The sequence below is a fragment of the Diceros bicornis genome, chromosome 22 (genome assembly GCF_020826845.1).
Source record: "Diceros bicornis minor isolate mBicDic1 chromosome 22, mDicBic1.mat.cur, whole genome shotgun sequence".
Lineage (NCBI taxonomy): Eukaryota > Metazoa > Chordata > Mammalia > Perissodactyla > Rhinocerotidae > Diceros > Diceros bicornis.
Genome location: NC_080761.1, coordinates 59,451,240 through 59,470,083, shown reverse-complemented (window position 1 = coordinate 59,470,083; position 18,844 = coordinate 59,451,240). Strand labels below are relative to the sequence as shown.

General features: G+C 37.7%; 1 protein-coding gene across 1 annotated transcript; it reads left to right on the top strand.

Annotated features, from left to right (window-relative positions):
• Window positions 1-425: 425 nt before the first annotated feature.
• LOC131420273 (STE20-related kinase adapter protein beta-like) lies at window positions 426-1,762 on the top strand. The gene is given in 1 exon segment (XM_058566144.1): window positions 426-1,762. A coding segment is annotated over 1 exon segment (1,245 nt). The 5' UTR covers window positions 426-517.
• The last annotated feature ends 17,082 nt before the right edge of the window (window positions 1,763-18,844 follow it).

The following is an 18,844-nucleotide window of genomic DNA, read 5'->3' as shown; positions in this document are numbered from 1 at the left end:
AAAAGTCTCAAATCAACAACCTAAATTTACTCTTTAAGGAACTAGAAAAGGAGGAACAAACTAAAACCAAAGCTAGCAGAAGAAAGTAAATAAGGATTAGAGCAATGATAAAATAGAGAATAGAAAAACAATAGACAAAACAAATAAAACCAAAAGTTGGTTCTTCAAAAAAGTGAACAAACTGACAAATATTTAGCCACACTAAGAGAAAAAAGAAAAAATTCAACTAAAATCAGAAATAAAAGAGCAGAGAGGTCCGGGCCGGCTGCCCCAGAGTGGGTCGCGCCACCTCCCCGTGCCCTGCGGCCCGCGCTGGCAGCGGGCTTTGCGCGCTCGCCTTGCCCCTCGGCGGCCCGGGCTCCTGCGCCCGCCCTGGCCCCGCACCGCCGGCCGCCTGAGGAGAGTCGCTGGCCACGATCGCCGCCAGGTACGGTATTTCTGCATCCTAAAGATAAAGCAAAAATCTTCTTTGGAATAGACGGATTTTGTGTCATTTTCTGTGAACTAAAGCGATTCAATGTCTCTTCTGGATTGTTTCTGCATTTCACGAACACGAGTTGAATCACTCAGAGCTGAAAAACAGCCTGAAACCAGTATCCATCAATACTTGGTTGATGAGCCAACCCATTCCTGGTTGCCTTCGTCCACTAGAGCCAGCGAAGCGATCCGTTCCACCAGTGTTTCTCACTATGAACTCCAAGTGGAAATAGGAAGAGGATTTGGTAACTGGACTTCTGTCCGTCTTGCATGGCCTACTCCTACAGGAACCCTGGTGACTACAAAAATTACAAATCTGGAAGACTGCACTGACGAACGCCTGAAAGCTTTACAGAAAGCAGTGATTCTATCCCACTTGTTCCGGCACCCCAATATTACAGCTTACTGGACTGTTTTCACTGTTGGCAGCTGGCTTTGGGTTATTTCTCCATTTACGGCCTATGGTTCAGCAAGTCAACTCTTGAGGACTTACTTTCCTGAAGGAATGAGTGAACCTTTAATAAGAAACATTCTCTTTGGAGCAGTGAGAGGGTTGAACTATCTGCACTAGAATGGCTGTATTCACAGGAGTTTTAAAGCCAGCCATATCCTCATTTCTGGTGATGGCCTAGTGACCCTCTCTTGCCTGTCCCATCTGCATAGTCTGGTTAAGCACGGACAGAGGCATAGGGCTGTGTATGACTTCCCACAGTTCAGCACGTCAGTGCAGCCATGGCTGAGTCCAGAACTCCTGAGACACGATTTACATGGATATAATGTGAAGTCAGATATTTACAGTGTTGGGATTACAGCATGTGAATTGGCCAGTGGGCAGGTACCTTTCCAGGACATGCATAGGACTCAGATGCTTTTACAGAAACTAAAAGGTCCTCCTTACAGCCCATTGGATATCAGTATTTTCCCTCAATCAGAATCAAGAATGAATTCCCGATCGGGTGTAGACTCTGGGGTTGGAGAAAGTGTACTTGCCTCCAGTGGAACTCGTACAGTCAATAGTGACAGATTGCAAACGCCATCCTCAAAAGCTTTCTCTCCTGCCTTCTTTAGCTTGGTACAGCTCTGTTTGCAACAAGATCCTGAGAAAAGGCCATCAGCAAGCTATTTATTGTCCCATGTTTTCTTCAAACAGATGAAAAAAGAAAGCCAGGATTCAATTCTTTCAGTGCTGCCTCCTGCTTGTCACAAGCCATCAACAGCACTGCCTCCAGCCTCCCCCTGGACTGAGCCAGAATGTGACTTTCCTGATGAGAAAGCATACGACTGAGAATTCTAGGGCTGCCACGTCCTTTTATGTCCTATATACTTGACATCTTCTCCCTGCTGCTTTCCCTTCTGTATTTCTAGGTACAAATACTAGAATTATACTTGAAAATACAGTTGGTGCACTGGAGAATCTGTCATTTCAAACCACTCTGCTCAAAGGATCATGGGTGTATAGCCCTTTGGTCAGCTCAGAGTGTTGTTATAACTCCAGAGAAACTTCGGAATTATTCATCTAGCTACATTTTGTGTCACTGTTCTCAAGTTTTTCCCCAAGCTGTGACTGACTCCTCTCCTTGATCTCTCACTATTGAGCCAGTTGATTGTTTCAGCATTTTGCTGCCCTCAGGGGAATGAGCCCTCAGAGGACAGTGCCTCCAGGTACATTTTTTACCTCCAGGTTCTCTAGCCTTTTTGATCAGCTATTGTTAGATCAACAGGCTAGTTTATCCTGGCATCAAACCCTTTTTTGGTAGAAGGGAGAATGTTTATACTTACCCATTTTTTTCTGTTAATACTTATGGTAATATCAAACTGAGCCTCACATTAAATGATTCACTTGAAATATATAAATAAATAAATAAATAAATAAGTAGACATTGCTGCCAATTTTACAGAAATAACAAGGATTATAAAAGAGTATTGTGAACACTTGGACACCAAAAATTGGACACAGATAAAATGGACAAATCCCTAGATATAAACAACCTACCAAGACTGAATCATGAAGATATAGAAAATCTGAACAGACTTATAATTAGTAAGTAGATTGAATCAGTAATTAAGAACCTCAATGAAGAAAATCCAAGAATAGAGAGCGACACTGGTGAATTCTATCAAATATTTAAAGAAGAATGAATTCCAATCCTCCCCAAACCTTTCCCAAAAGAAGAGGTGGTAACACTTCTAAACTTATTTTTTGAGGCCAGTATTACCTTCATACTAAAGCCAGAGAAAGACACTACAAGCAAAAACTACAGACCAATATCCCTGATTAATATAAATATAAAAACCCTCCAAAATAGTAGAAAACTGAATTCAACAGCACATTAAAAGCCTTATACTTCATGACCAAGTGGAATTTATTCCTGCAGTGCAAGGATAATTGAACATAAAAAAAATCAATGAATGTAATACACCACATTTACAGAATGAAGGAAAGAAAGCACATGAAAATTAATTAATACAGAAAAAACATTTAACAAAATTCAACACCTTTTGATGATAAAAACACTCAAACAATTAGAAATAGAAGGAAACTACTTCAACCTAATAAAGGCCATATAAGATAGGCCCACAGCTAACATCATCCTCAATGGTGAAAGACTGAAAATTTTTCCTCTAAGATAAGGAACAAGAAAAAGACGCCTACTTTACCACCTTCTATTGAACATAGTACTGTAAATCCTAGCCAGAGCAATTAGGTAAGAAAAAGAAATAAAATGCATCCAAATTGTAAAGAAGTAAAATTCAAATATCGTTTTCAAACAGCATGGTATTATGTGTAGAAAATCCTAAAGATTCCATGGGTGTGTGTTAGGGGGGACTGTTACATCTAATAAACGAATTCAACAAAGTTGCAGTATACCAAATCAACACACAAAAATCAGAGTTGTGTTTCCACACTCTAAAAATGAACAATTTGATAAAGAAATTAAGAAAACAATAACATGAAGCATCAAAAAGAATAAAATACTTAGGAATAAACAACCAGGGAGGTGAAAGATTTATACAATGAAAACTACAAAACATTGCTGAAAGAAATTAATGATATCATTACATATTAAGACATACCATGTTCATGGATTGGAAAACTTAATATTGTTAAGATATCAATACTATGCAAAATGCAAAATCTACAGATTCAATGGAATTCCTGTCAAAATCTCAATGGTTTTTGTTTTTGTTTTGTTTGTTTGGTTGGGTTTTTTTTGTTTTGTTTTTTTGGGTTTTTTTTTTTTCTTGCAGAAATAGAAAAATGCATCCTAAAAGTCTTATAGAATCTCAAGGGACCCCAAATACACAAAATAACCTTGAAAAAGAATAATAAAATTTGAGAACACATATTTCCTGATTAAAAATTTACTGCAAATCTATAGTAATCAAAACAATGTGAACTGAGATAAAGACAGACATATAGATTAGTGGAATAAAATAGACACCCCAGAAATAAATCATCACATATTTGGTTAAATGATTTTCAATAAGTTTAATGGGGAAAGGATGGTCTTTTCACAAAATGGGATTGGGAAAACTGGATTACACATGCAAAGGAATAAAATTGGAGGCCGGCCTGGTGGTGTAGTGGTTAAGTTCACACGCTCTGTTTCAGGAGTGCTGGGTTCACAGATTCGGATCCTGGGCACAGACCTATGCACTGCTTATCAAGCCATGCTGTGGCAGGCATCCCACATGTAAAGTAGAGGAAGATGGTCATGGATGTTAGCCCAGGGCCAATCTTCCTCAGCAAAAAGAGGAGGATTGGCAACAGATTTAACTCAGGGCTAATCTTCCTCACCAAAAAAAAAAAAAAAAGCATAAAATTGGACTCTTATCTTATATCATAAAAAATTAACTCAAAATGGATCAAAGACCTAAACATAATACATAAAACTATAAATCTCTTAGATGAAAACATGGAAATATTCATGATATTGGATTTGGCAACAATTTCTTGGATGTGACACCAAAGCACAGGCAATAAAAGAAAGAATGGATAAATAAGACTTCATAAAAATTAAAAACTTTTTTGCATCACAGGACTCAATGAACAGAGTGAAGAGTCAACCACAGAATGGGAGAAAATATTTGCAAATCATATACATGATAAAGAGTTAATATACAGAATATATAAGGAACTCCTACAACTCAACACTGACAAAAGTCACTTAAAAATGGGTCAAGAACTTGAATAGACATTTCTCAAAAGCAGATATACAAGTGGCCAATAAATACATGAAAAAATACTCAGCATGCCTAATCATTAGGTAAATGCAAATCAAAACAATAAGATACACCCATTAGGATGGCTATTATTTTCCAAAAAGCATAAAATAATGTGTTGGTGAGGATATGGAGAAATTGGAACCCATTGTGCACTTTTGGTGGGAATGTAAATGATGTAGCCAGTGTGGAAAACAAGTGACACTTCCTCAAAAAAATGATCCAGCAATTCCACATCTGAGTGTATACACAAAAGAATTGAAAGGTAGGTCTTGAAGAGATATTTTTGTACCCATATTCACGGAAGCATTATTCACAACAGCCAAAATGTAGAAATAACCCAATTGTCCATTGATGTTTGAACGGATAAAGAAAAGGGATAAACATTCAATGGAATATTATTCAGCCTTTAAAAGGAAGAAAATTCTGACACATGCTACAATATGGATGAACCTTTAGGGCATAGGACATAATGTGCTAAGTTAAATAAACCAGTCACAAAAAGACAAGTACTATATTATTCCTCTTATATGAAGTATCTAGAGTACTCAAATTCATAGAGACAGAAAGAAGCAGGGAGTTGCCAGGGGCTGGGGATAGAGGTAGAGAATGGTGAGTTATTGTATAATGGGTACAGAATTTCAGTTATGCAAAATGAAGAATTCTGCTGATGGATAGTGGTTATGGTTGCACAACAATGTGAATGTATTTGATACCACTGAATTGTACACTTAAAAATAGTTAAGATGGTAAATCTAATGTTATCTATGTTTTTCCACAATTAAAAATTAAAAAGACTCAAGGAAATATGAATAATTAAGTAAGCAAAGAAAATGATGCAAAGAGTAATTCTGAAACTGAAAAGTACAGTAATTGAAATGAAAATCTCATAAGAATGATTCAACGATATATTTGACAAAGCAGAAGAAAATATCACCAAACTTGAAGATAACAATTGAAATCCAGCCTGAGGAGCAGAAGAAAAATTAACAGAACCTAATGGACTTGTGGGACACAGTTGATTGACACCATCAACTGTACCAACATGTGCATTATAGGAATCCTAGAAAGAAAAGAGAGGGAAAGGGGCAGAAAAATATTTGAAGAAATAATACTTTAAAAAACAAACTTCACAAATCCAATGAAAGTGGTGAATCTACACATCCATGAAGCTCAATGAACTCCAAGCTGGATAAACACAAATAGCCTCACACCAAGAGATATGATAATCATTTGTCAAAATCCAAAGACAAAGAGTGAATTTTGAAAGCAGAAAGAGAAGTGATTCATCAAAAACAAGAGATCCTCAAAAAAGTTAACAGCTGACATGTCATCAGAAAACATTGTGGGCAGAAGTCAGTGGGATTACATATTTAATGTCTTGAAAGAAAAATACTGTCAACCAGGAATTCTATGTCTGGCAGAACTATCCCTCAAGCATGAAGGATAAATTAAGACATTTACAGATAAACAAAAGCTGAGGTAGTTTATTACCAGTAGACCTGCCCTACAAGAAATACTAAAGGGAGTCCTTTGGGCTGAAATGAAAGGATGTTAGATGTATTAGTTTGCTAGGGCTGCCGTAACAAAATACCATAGAATGGTGGCTTAAACAATATCAATTTATTTTCTTACAGTTCTGGAGGCTAGAAGTCTGGTTTCCTTTAAGGCCTCTTTCCTTGGCTAGAAGATGCCTGTGTCCTCATGGTCTTTCCTCTCTGTAAAGTGCCTCCCTTGTGTCTCTGTGTGTCCAAATTTCCTCTTCTTATTAGGACACTCATCAGGTTGGATTAGTGCCCACACCAATGACCTCATTTAACCTTAATTACCTCTTTAAACACCTATCTCCAAACATAGTCACATTTTCAGAAACTGGGGATTAGGGCTTTAACACATCAATTTTAGTGGTACACAATTTAGCCCATACCATCTTGTACATTCAATAACTTGAAGCCATAATAAAAAATAACACACATTAGTAAAGGTAACTACTTCATAGGTAAATATAAAAGTATTATTTTGGCTTGGTTTATAACTTATTCCCTTTTTTGTATGACTTAAAAGGCAAATGACTAAAACAATAGTTAAAATCTATGTTAATGGGCATACAACGTATAAACATGTAATCTGTGACAATAAGTTTAAGGGTGAGGGACTGAGATTTATAGGAGCACTGTTTGTATACTATTAAAGCCAAGTTGGCATTACTCAAACTAGCCTTTTTTAAGTCTAATATTTTAATTGTAATCCCCAAGGTACCACTAAAAAAGTAACTAAAATATACAGATAAGGAAAGAAGAATCAAAATGGGACACTACAAAAAGAAACCAAGTAAATACAATAAAGGCAGTAATGGAGGAATTGAGGTACAAAAAAAGGGACACACAAAACAAAAAGAAATAAAAAGCAGAAGTAAATTCTTCTTTATCAGTAAACATTAAATCTCAATGAATTAAACTCTCCTGTTAAAGCACCAAAATTGGCAGATTAGATTTTTTATTGGGATCTAATTTACATGTGTAAGTTTAAGGTGTATAACATGTTGATTTGATACATTTATATATTGCAATATGATTACCACCATAGCATTAGCTAATACCTCTATCATGTCACAGTTTTCACTTCTTTTTTGAGGTGAGAACATTTAAGGTCTAGTCTCTTAGCAACATTGAAGTTTATAATGCAGTATTGTTGACTATAATCAACTATGCTGTGCATTAGATCTACTGAATTTATTCGTCTTCTAACTGCAAGTTCTACTCTTAAACAGCATCTCCCCAATCCCCCAACTCCCTAGCCTCTGATAACTACCATTCTACTCTCTATTTCTATGACTTTGGCTTTTTTAGATTCCACGTATAAGTGATATCATACATTATTTGTCTTTCTGTCTGATTTATTTTACTTAGCATAATGTCCTTAAGACCCATCCATGTTGTCACAAATGGCAGAATTTCCTTCTTTCTCATGGGGCTGAATAATATTCCATTGTACATACATACCACATCTTCTTTATCCATTCATCTGTTGATGGACATTTAAGTTGTTTTCATATCTTGGCTATTGTGAATAATGCTGCAAATAAACATGGGAGTGCAGATGTCTTTTGACATGCTATTTTGGTCTCCTTTGAATATATATCCAGAAGTGGAATTCTTGGATCATATGGTAGTTCTCTTTTTAATTTTTTGAGGAACCTCTATACTGTTTTACATAGTGGCTGAACCAACTTACATTCCCACCAACAGTGCACAAGTGTTCGTTTTTCTCCACATCCTCACCAACACTTATCTTTTTTTCTTGATGATAGACATTTTAACAGGTGTGAGATGATATCTCATTGCTGTTTTGATTTTCATTAGCCTGATGATTAGTGATGTTGGGCATCTTTTCATGTACCTGTTGGCCATTTGGGTGTCTTCTTTGGGAAAATGTTCATTCAGGTCCTTTGTCCATTTTGTAATTGGATAGTTTGTGTTTTGCTACTGAGCTGTATGAGTTCTTTCTGTAGTTTGGATATTAACCTCTTATCCAACATATGGTTTGCAAATATTTTTTCTCATTCCATAGGGTCCCTTTTCATTTTGTTGATCATTTCTTTTGCTGTGCAGAAGCTTTTTAGTTTGATGTAGTCCCACTTGTTTATTTTTGCTTTTGTTTCTTGTGCTTTTGGTGTCAGATCCAAAAAATAATTGCCAAGACCTATGTCAGGGGGCTTCTTCCCTCTGTTTTCTTCTAGAATTTTTATGGCAAAGGTCTTATGTTTAGTTTTTGTCCATTTTCAGTTAATTTTTGTGAGTTGTGTGAGGGAGTGGTCCAATTTTATATTTCTGCATGTGGTTATCCAATTTTTCCACCACTATTGTTGAAGACTAGCCTTTTTCCATTGAGTATTCTTGGCTCCCTTGGCAAATATTAGTTGACTGTATGTGGGGGTTTAATTCTGGGTTATCTATTGTGTTCCATTTGTCTATGTGTCTATTTTTTATTCCATACTGGTTTGTGTGTGTGTGTGTGTGTGTGTGTGTGTGTGTGTGTGTGTGAGAAAGATCAGCCCTGAGCTAACATCCATGCCAATCCTCCTCTTTTTTGCTGAGGAAGATTGGCCCTGAGCTAACATCTATTGCCAATCCTCCTCCCCCCCCCTTTTGCTCCCCAAAGCCCCAGTAGATAGTTGTATGTCATAGTTGCACATTCTGCTAGTTGCTGTATGTGGGATGCCGCCTCAGCATGGCCAGACAAGCAGTGTGTCGGCGCGTGCCTGGGGTCTGAACCCCGGCCGCCAGTAGCAGAGCACGTGCACTTAACTGCTACGCCACGGGACTGGTCCCCAGTACCATACTGTTTTAATTACTATATCCTTGTAGTCTAGTTTGAAATCAGGAAGTGTGATGCCTCTGGCTTTGTTCTTTCTCAAGATTACTGTGGCTGTTCAGGATCTTCTGTGGTTTCATACAAATTTTAGGATTGTTTTATCTATTTCTGTGAAAAATGGCACTAGAATTTTTGTAAGGATCACATTGAATCTATAGATGGCTTTGGGTAGTATGGACATTTTAACAATATTAATTTTTTTGATCCATAAACAAGGGATACTTTTCCATTTGTTTGTGTTTTTTAATTTCATTCATCAAAGTCTTGTCATTTTCATTGCACAAATCTTTCACTTCGTTGGTTAAATTTATTCCTAGGTATTTTATTGTTTTTGATGCTATAGTGAGTAGGATTGTTTTCTTTATTTCTTTTTCAGATATTTCATTGTTAGTGTATAGAAATGCAACTGATTTCTGTAAGTTCATTTTATATCTTGCAACTTTACTGAATTCATTGATTAGTTCCAATAGTTTTTGGTTGAGTCTTTAGGATTTTCTATATTTATGATCATATTACCTGGAAATAATGACAATTTACTTCTTCTTTTCCAGTTTAGATGCCTTGTATTTCTTTATCTTGCCTAATTGCTCTAGCTAGACTTCCAGACTATGTTGAATAGGAGTGGGGAGAGTGGACACCCTTGTCTTGTTCCTGATGTTAGAAGAAAAGCTTTTAAGCATTCACCATCAAGTGTGATGTTAGCTGTGGGTTTGTTGTATATGGCCTTTATTATGTTGAGGTATGTTCCTTCTATACCCAATTTTTTCCAGGTTTCTATCATGAAAGGATATTGTATTTTGTCAAATGCTTTTTTCTGCATCTATTGAAATGATCATGTAATTTTTATCTTTCATTCTATTGTGTTATATCACATTTATTGATTTGCTTATGTTGAATCATCCTTGCATACCAGGAATAAATCCCACTTGGTCATGATATATGATCCTTTTAATGTTATTGAATTCAGTTTGATAATATTTTTATGAGAACTTTTGCATTTATATTCATCAGGGATATTGGTCTATAGATTTCTTTTCTTGTAGTGTCATTACGTACCTTCGTAGAAGGGTAATACTGGCCTCATAAAATGAGCTCGCAAATGTTTCCTCCTTTTGAATTTTTGGAAGATGTTGAGAAAGATTGGCATGAATTCTTTAAATGTTTGGTAGAACTCACTAGTGAAGCCATCTACTCCTGGGCTTTTCTGACTTGAGAGGTTTTTGATTACTGATTCAATCTCCTTATTCATTATTGGTCTGTTCAGATTTCTTATTTCATCATGATTCAGTCTTGGTAGGTTTACATCTAGGAATTTATCCATTGCTTTTAGGTTATCCAATTTGCTGGCATATAAGTGTTCATAGTAGTCGCTTATGATCCTACACATTTCTGTAGTATCAGTTGTAATGTCTCCCCTTTCATTTCCGATTTTACTGATTTGAGTCTTCTCTCTTCTTTTTCTTAGTCTAACTTTAACATTTTGGTTGTCAATTTTGTTTATCTTTTTGTAAAACCACTTCTTAGTTTTGTTGATCTTTTCCATTGTTTTGTTGTTATTGTTTCTATTTTATTTCAACTCTGATCTTTGTTATTTCCTTCCTTCTGATAACTTTGGACTTTGTTCTTCTTTTCCTAGTTCCTTGAGGTGTAAAGTTACATTGTTTATTTGAGATCTATTTTCTTAATATATGCATTTATTGCTATAAACTTCCCCCTAAAAACTGCTTTTGCAGCATCCCGTATGTTTTTTTTTTTGTTTTTTTTTTTATTTTTAATTGGTTTATAACATTGTAAAAATTTCAGGTGTACATCATTGTACTTCTATTTCTGCATGGACTACATCATGTTCACCACCAAAATACTAATTACAACCCATCACCACACACATGTACTAAATTATCCCTTTCACCCTCCTTCCTCCCCCCTTCCCCTCTGGTAACCACCAATCCAATCTCTGTCCCTAGGTGTTTGTTTATTGTTGTTATTATCTACTACTTAATGAAGGAAATCATACGGTATTTGACTTTCTCCCTCTGACTTATTTCACTTTGCATTATACCCTCAATGTCCATCCATGTTGTCACAAATGCCTGGATTTCATCGTTTCTTATGGCTGAGTAGTATTCTATTGTGTATATATACCACATCTTCTTTATCCATTCGTCCCTTGATGGGCGCTTAGGTTGCTTCCAAGTCTTGGCTATTGTGAATAATGCTGCAATGAACACAGGGGTGCATGTACCTTTGCAAATTGGTGTTTTCAAGTTCTTTGGATAAATACCCAACAGTGGAATAGCTGGATCATATGGTAGTTCTATCCTTGATTTTTTGAGGAATCTCCATACTGTTTTCCATAGTGGCTGCACCAGTTTGCACTCCCACCAGCAGTGTATGAGAGTTCCCTTTTCTCCACATCCTCTCCAACACATATCGTTTCCTGTCTTGTTAATTATAGCCATTCTGATGGGCGTGAGGTGATATCTCATTGTAGTTTTAATTTGCATTTCCCTGATAGTTAGTGATTTTGAACATCTTTTCATGTGTCTGTTGGCCATGTGTATATCTTCTTTGGAGAAATGTCTGTTCAGGTCTTTTGCCCATTTTTTAATTGGGTTGGTAGTTTTTTTGTTGTTGAGATGCATGAGTTCTTTATATATTTTGGAGATTAAGCCCTTATCAGATGTATGGTTTGCAAATATCTTCTCCCAATTGTTAGGTTGTCTTTTCATTTTGTTGATGGTTTCCTTTGCTGTGCAGAAGCTTTTTAGTTTGATGTAGTCCCATTTGTTTATTTTTTCTATTGTTTCTCTTGCCCGGTCAGATGTGGTGTTTGAAAAGATGTTGCTAAGACCGATGTGGAAGAGCGTACTGCCTATGTTTTCTTCTAGAAGTTTCATAGTTTCAGGTCTTATATTCAAGTCTTTAATCCATTTGGAGTTAATTTTTGTGCATGGTGTAAGGTAAGGGTCTACTTTCATTTTTTTGCATGTGGCTATCCAGTTTTCCCAACACCATTTGTTGAAGAGACTTTCTTTTCCCCATTGTATGTTCTTGGCTCCTTTGTCAAAGATTAGCTGTCCATAGATGTGTGGGTTTATTTCTGGGCTTTCGATTCTATTCCATTGATCTGTGTGTCTGTTTTTGTGCCAGTACCATGCTGTTTTGGTTACTATAGCTTTGTAGTATATTTTGAAATCAGGGAGTGTGATACCTCCAGCTTTGTTCTTTTTTCTCAGGATTCCTTTAGCTATTCGGGGTCTTTTGTTGTTCCATATAAATTTTAGGATTCTTTGTTCTATTTCTGTGAAAAATGTTGTTGGAGCTTTGATAGGGATTGCATTGAATCTATAGATGGCTTTAGGCAGTATGGACATCTTAACTATGTTAATTCTTCCAATCCAAGAGCACGGAATATCTTTCCATTTCTTTGTGTCGTCTTCAATTTCTTTCAGAAATGTTTTATAGTTTTCGGTGTACGGATCTTTCACCTCTTTGGTTAAGTTTATTCCTAGGTATTTTACTCTTTTTGTTGCAATTGTAAATGGGATGGTATTCTTAATTTCTCTTTCTGCTACTTCGTTGTTAGTGTACAGGAATGCAACTGATTTTTGTATGTTGATTTTGTATCGTGCAACTTTACCATATTCGTTTCTTACTTCTAAAAGTTTTCTGGTGGATTCTTTAGGGTTTTCTATATATAAAATCATGTCATCTGCAAATAGTGACAGTTTCACTTCTTCCTTTCCAATTTGGATCCCTTTTATTTCTTTCTCTTGCCTGATTGCTCTGGCTAGGACTTCCAATACTATGTTAAATAGGAGTGGTGACAGTGGGCATCCTTGCCTGGTTCCTGTTCTTAGAGGGATAGCTTTCAGTTTTTCACCATTGAGGATGATATTAGCTGTGGGTTTCTCATATATGGTCTTTATTATGTTGAGGTACTTTCCTTCTATACCCATTTTATTCAGAGTTTTTATCATAAATGGATGCTGTATCTTGTCAAATGCTTTCTCTGCATCTATTGAGATGATCATGTGATTTTTATTCTTCATTTTATTAATGTGGTGTATTACGTTGATTGATTTGCGAATGTTAAACCATCCCTGCATACCTGGAATAAATCCCACTTGATCACGGTGTATAATCTTTTTAATGTATTGTTGTATGCGATTTGCTAGTATTTTGTTGAGGATTTTTGCATCGATGTTCATCAGTGATATTGGCCTGTAATTTTCTTTATTTTTTATGTTGTCCTTGTCTGGTTTTGGTATCAGGGTGATGTCGGCTTCAAGAATGAGTTAGGGAGCATCCCCCCCCTCCTCAATTTTTTGGAAGAGTTTGAGAAGGATAGGTATTAAGTCTTCTTTGAACGTTTGGTAGGATTCACCAGGGAAGCCGTCTGGTCCTGGACTTTTATTTTGGGGAGGTTTTTGATTACTGTTTCGATCTCCTTACTGGTGATTGGTTTATTCAAATTCTCTACTTCTTCTTGATCCAGTTTTGGAAGGTTGTATGATTCTAAGAATTTATCCATTTCTTCCAGATTGTCGAATTGGTTGGCATATAGCTTTTCATAGTATTCTCTTATAATCTTTTGTATTTGTGAGGTGTCTGTTGTAACCTCTCCTCTTTCATTTCTGATTTTACTTACTTGTGCCTTCTCTCTTTTTTTCTTGGTGAGTCTAGCTAAAGGTTTGTCTATTTTGTTGATCTTTTCAAAGAACCAGCTCTTGGTTTTATTAATTTTTTCTATTGTTTTTTTAGTCTCTATTTCATTTATTTCTGCTCTGATTTTTATTATTTCCCTTCTTCTACTGATTTTGGGCTTTGTTTGTTCTTCTTTTTCCAGTTCCTTTAGGTGCATTGTTAGATTGTTTATTTGAGATTTTTCTTTTTTGTTGAGATAGGCCTGTATCGCTATAAACTTCCCTCTTAGAACCGCTTTTGCTGTATCCCATAAATTCTGGCATGTCGTATTTTCATTTTCATTTGTCTCCAGGTATTTTTTGATTTCTTCTTTGATTTCTTCGTTAACCCAGTTGTTGTTCAGTAGCATTTTGTTTAATCTCCATGTATTTGTGGCTTTTCTGATTTTCTTCCTATAGTTGATTTCTAGTTTCATACCGTTGTGGTCAGAAAAGATGGTTGGTATTATTTCAATCTTCTTAAATTTATGGAGACTTGTTTTGTGGCCTAATATGTGATCAATCCTGGAGAATGTCCCATGTGCATTTGAAAAGAACGTGTATTCTTCGGTTTTTGGATGGAATGCTCTGTATATATCTACTAGGTCCATCTGTTCTAGTGTGTCGTTTAAGGCCAATGTTTCCTTATTGATCTTCTGTTTGGATGATCTATCCGTTGGTGTAAGTGGAGAGTTAAAGTCCCCTACTATTATTGTGTTACTGTCTATTTCTGTTTTTATGTCTGTTAATAATTGTTTTATATATTTAGGTGCACCTACATTGGGTGCATAGATATTTACAAGTGTTATATCCTCTTGTTGGATTGTTCCCTTGATCATTATGTAATGCCCTTCTTTGTCTCTTTTTACAGTTTTTGTTTTAAAGTCTATTTTGTCTGATATGAGTACTGCTACCCCAGCTTTCTTTTCATTGCCATTTGCGTGGAGTATCTTTTTCCATCCCTTCACTTTCAGTTTGTGAGTGTCTTTAGGTCTGAAGCGTGTCTCTTGTATGCAGCATATATATGGGTCTTGTTTTTTTATCCAGTCAGCCACCCTATGCCTTTTAATTGGAGCATTTAGTCCATTGACGTTTAAAGTAGCTATTGATAAGTATGTACTTACTGCCATTTTGTAACTTTTTTTTTTTTTCTCAGTGTTTTAGTAGTCCTTCTCTGTTCCTTACTTCTTCTATACAGAATTGATGGTCACTTTAGTTTGACCTCTGTCTGAAAGCTGTACTCTTTAACTCCCCTCCTCCCTCCTTTTATGTTTTTGATATCATATCTAACCTCTTTTTTGTACATTTGTATCCATTACGTTCTAATCATGGAAATAAATAATTTTTCCTATTTATGGTCTTCTCTTTTCCCCTTAAATCAGTCCCTTTAACATTTCTTGTAGCACTGGTTTCTTGGTGACAAACTCCTTTAATTTTTGCTTCTCTGGGAAAATTTTGATCTCTCCTTCCATTTTGAATGATAACCTTGCTGGGTAGAGTATTCTTGGCTGTAAGTTTTTTCCTTTTAGCACTTTAAATATATTGTGCCATTCTCTTCTAGCCTGTAAGGTTTCTGCTGAGAAGTCAGCTGATAGCCTTATGGGGTTTCCTTTATATGTAACTTGACATTCTCTTGCGGCTTTTAGAATTCTCTCTTTATCTTTAATTCTGGACATTTTGATTATGATGTGTCTTGGTGTGGGCCTCTTTGGGTTTATCTTGTTTGGGGCTCTCTGTGCTTCCTGTACCTGGATGTCTGTTTCCTTCCTTAGGTTTGGGAAGTTTTCATCTATTATTTCTTGAAATAGATTCTCTGCCCCCTTGTCTCGCTCTTCTCCCTCTGGGACACCTATAACACGGATGTTAGTGTGCTTGATGTTGTCCCAGAGGTCCCTTAGACTGTCCTCACTCTTTTTAATTCTTTTCTCTTTTACCTGTTCACCTTGGGTAATTTCTTCTAGTCTTTCTTCTAGCTCACAGATCCGTTCTTCTGTATCCTCTACTCTGCTTTTGAGTCCTTCTAATGAATTTTTCATTTCCAGTATTGTATTTGTCATTTCTGATTGGTTCTTTTTTATATCTTCCATTTCTTTGTTGACATTCTCACTGAGTTCATCTATTCTTCTCCCCAGATCAGTGAGCATCCTTAACACTCTTAGTTTGAACTCTCTGTCAGGTAGGTTGCTCATTTCTGTTTCACTTAGTTCTTTTTCTGGGGTTTTGTCCTGTTCCCTTACTTGGAATGTATTCTTTTGCCTCCTCATTTTGCCTCTTTCCCTGTGCTTGTTTCTACATATTAGGTAGGTCAGCTACGTCTCCTGCTCTTGGATAGGTGACCTTATGTAAGTGATGCCTTAGGAGGCTTCCAGTGTGCTTCCCTCAGTTCTCAATGTTCCAGGGGTGACCCCTATGTGGGCTACATGTGTCCTTCTATTGTGGCCTGTTAGCTCTCCCTATAGGCGCCCAGGGAGGCTGAGTTATGCTCCTGGCCAGCTGTTGTTATGCTCAGCCGCTTGTAGTTGTTGTGGGCCCTTCCGTCTCTTTATCAGGTGTGGGGAGCCCCAGCACGGTTGGCTGTAAGTTCTAATACCACATTTGTGTTGCAGTATTTCTTTTAAGTGAGTATGCCCCCAGCGTGGCAGGTTGTTAGGCTCAGGGCCTTACAATTGCTGTAAGCCTCTAGCCTATTAGGTCTCTTGTCAGCTCTCTGAGGATTGCAGCTGGGTGGGGCTGGCCTCAGGCACAGGAGCACCCAATTGTTTCAGGCTTTGGAAGGTGGGGCAAACCTCCTATGTGGGTCTTTGAGAAGCACAAGTCTTCTGCAGCTGACAAGCCCTGTTGCCCACAGGTCCACACCACTGCCAACACAGTCCTGCCCCGTGTGAGCGCCCCGACCTCCCCAAGCAGACCCAGTCTCTCCACGGCGGGAGCCCCACACACTCCGCCACCGCCCCACACTCTCCACCCGCTCCTTGTGCACACCCTGCCCGCTCAAGTCGGCTCAGTTGCCAGGCTGCAGAGAATCCAGTCACCAATCTATGCAGGCCCACACGTTGCCTGAGGGCTTGTTGTTGGGTGGGGCCAGTCTCTAGGGTGGGCTGTCTGCCCTGGCTGAGCTGGATTAAATCGGTGCTCTAGCGGGTGGAGCAGACCCTGGGCTAGCAGGCCTCAGGGAGAACTCCAATGGCATCTGTGTCAGCACGCTCACACCAGGCCACAACAATGGCCGCCGCCAATGTCCCAGTCCCTGGAGAGGTCTCACCCCTCACCGAGATGCACTCAGGGCCTATTAGGTGAGTCTCTTGTCACCAAAGCACTGTGCACCTTTCTTTCTGGTGATTTTAGGATGCTTTCTGGAACGGGTGAGTTTGTGCGCGGGCCCTTTAAGAGCCAGTTTTAGTTTCTTTGTGAACCGGGTTTTCTGGGGGTCCTCCCCACTGCTTTAGTAGCAGGCAAAGTCAGATATTATGCTGCTGGTCTCGATTTTGCTGGGTCCACAAAATGCCCACAGCGGGGGCGCTCCCCGGCTCAGGACCCCGCGCCTCCAGGGAGGGTGCGTACCTGTGAGCTGCTGCCGGCGGCCGTGAAGCTGGCGGCTTGTGAAGGCGGTGTTTTTCCTCTCCGGAAGGGGGTCTCTGCCTCTTCTACCCCAGTTAGGATTGTCCGTTGTTGCAGGAGTTCCTCTCATCCAGTTTTCAGTTCTGTCTCAGGGGTAATTTTTCCACGAGTAGTTGTAAATTGGCTGTGTCCACGGGAGGAGGTGAGTTCAGAGTCTGCCTATGCCGCCATCTTGACTCCCAATCCCGTATGTTTTTGTATGTTGTATTTTCATTTTCATTTGTTTCAAGATATTTTTGACTTCTCTTTTGCTTTCTTCTTTGTCTTATTGGTTGCCCAGGAGTGTGTTGTTAGGTTCCACATGCTTGTAAATATTCCAGCTTTCCTCTTATTTATTTCTAGTTTCATACCATTGTGCTTGGAAAAGATACGTAGTATGATTTCAGTCTTCTTAAACTTGCTAGGTCTTGTTTTGTAGCCTATCATATGATCTATCCCGGAAAATGTTCCATGTGCACTGGAGAATAGTGTGTACTCTGCTGCTGTTGGATGGAATGTTTTATATATGTCTCTTAGGGCCATTTGGCCTAATGTGTGCTTCAAGTCCAAAGTTTGCTTGTTGATATTTTGCCTGGATGATCTATCCATTGCTGAAAGTGGGGTATTGAAGTCCTCTAGTATTATTGTGTTGTTGTCTATTTCTCCCTTCAAATCTGTTAGTGTTTCTTAATATATTTATTTGCTCAGATGTTGGGTGCATATATATTTATGATTGTTATATCTTCTTGATGAGTTGACCCCTTTATCATTATATAATGACCTTCTTTGTCTCTGTTTTTGGATTAAAGTCTATTTTATTGGATGCAAGTATAGCTATCCCTGCTTTCTTTTGGGTTCTACCTGCATGGAATATCTTTTGTCCATCCCTTCACTTTGAGCCTACATGTGCCCTTAAATCTGAAGTGTGTCTCTTATAGGAAGCATATAGTTGGGTCTTGTGTGTGTGTGTGTTTTTTTTTTTATCCATCCAACCACTCTGTGTCTTTTGATTGGTGAATTCAATTCATTTACATTCAGAGAAATTATTGATATGTAAGGACTTACACCATCTTATTAATTGCTTTCTGGCTGTTTTGTAGTTCTATTGTTTCTTTTTTCCTCTATTTCTGCCTACCTTTTTAAATTGGTCACGTCCTGTGGTGGTATGCTCTGTTTCCCCTTTCTTTATCTTTTGTGAATCTATTCTAGGTTATTCCTTTGTGTTTATCATGAGGCTTAAAAAATACCTTATAGCTAAAACAGTCCATTTTAAGCTGATAGCAATTTAACTTTGACAGCATACAAAAACTCTCCCCTTTCACTCTCCCCTTTTATATTTTTTAAAAATTTTGTTGAGGTCATAATTGTTCTAACATCGTGAAATTTCAATTGTACATTATTATTTGTCAGTCAACTTATAAATGTGCCCCTTTATACCTTATGCCCACCCCCAAACCCCTTCCCTTCTGGTAACCAACAGTCTGTTC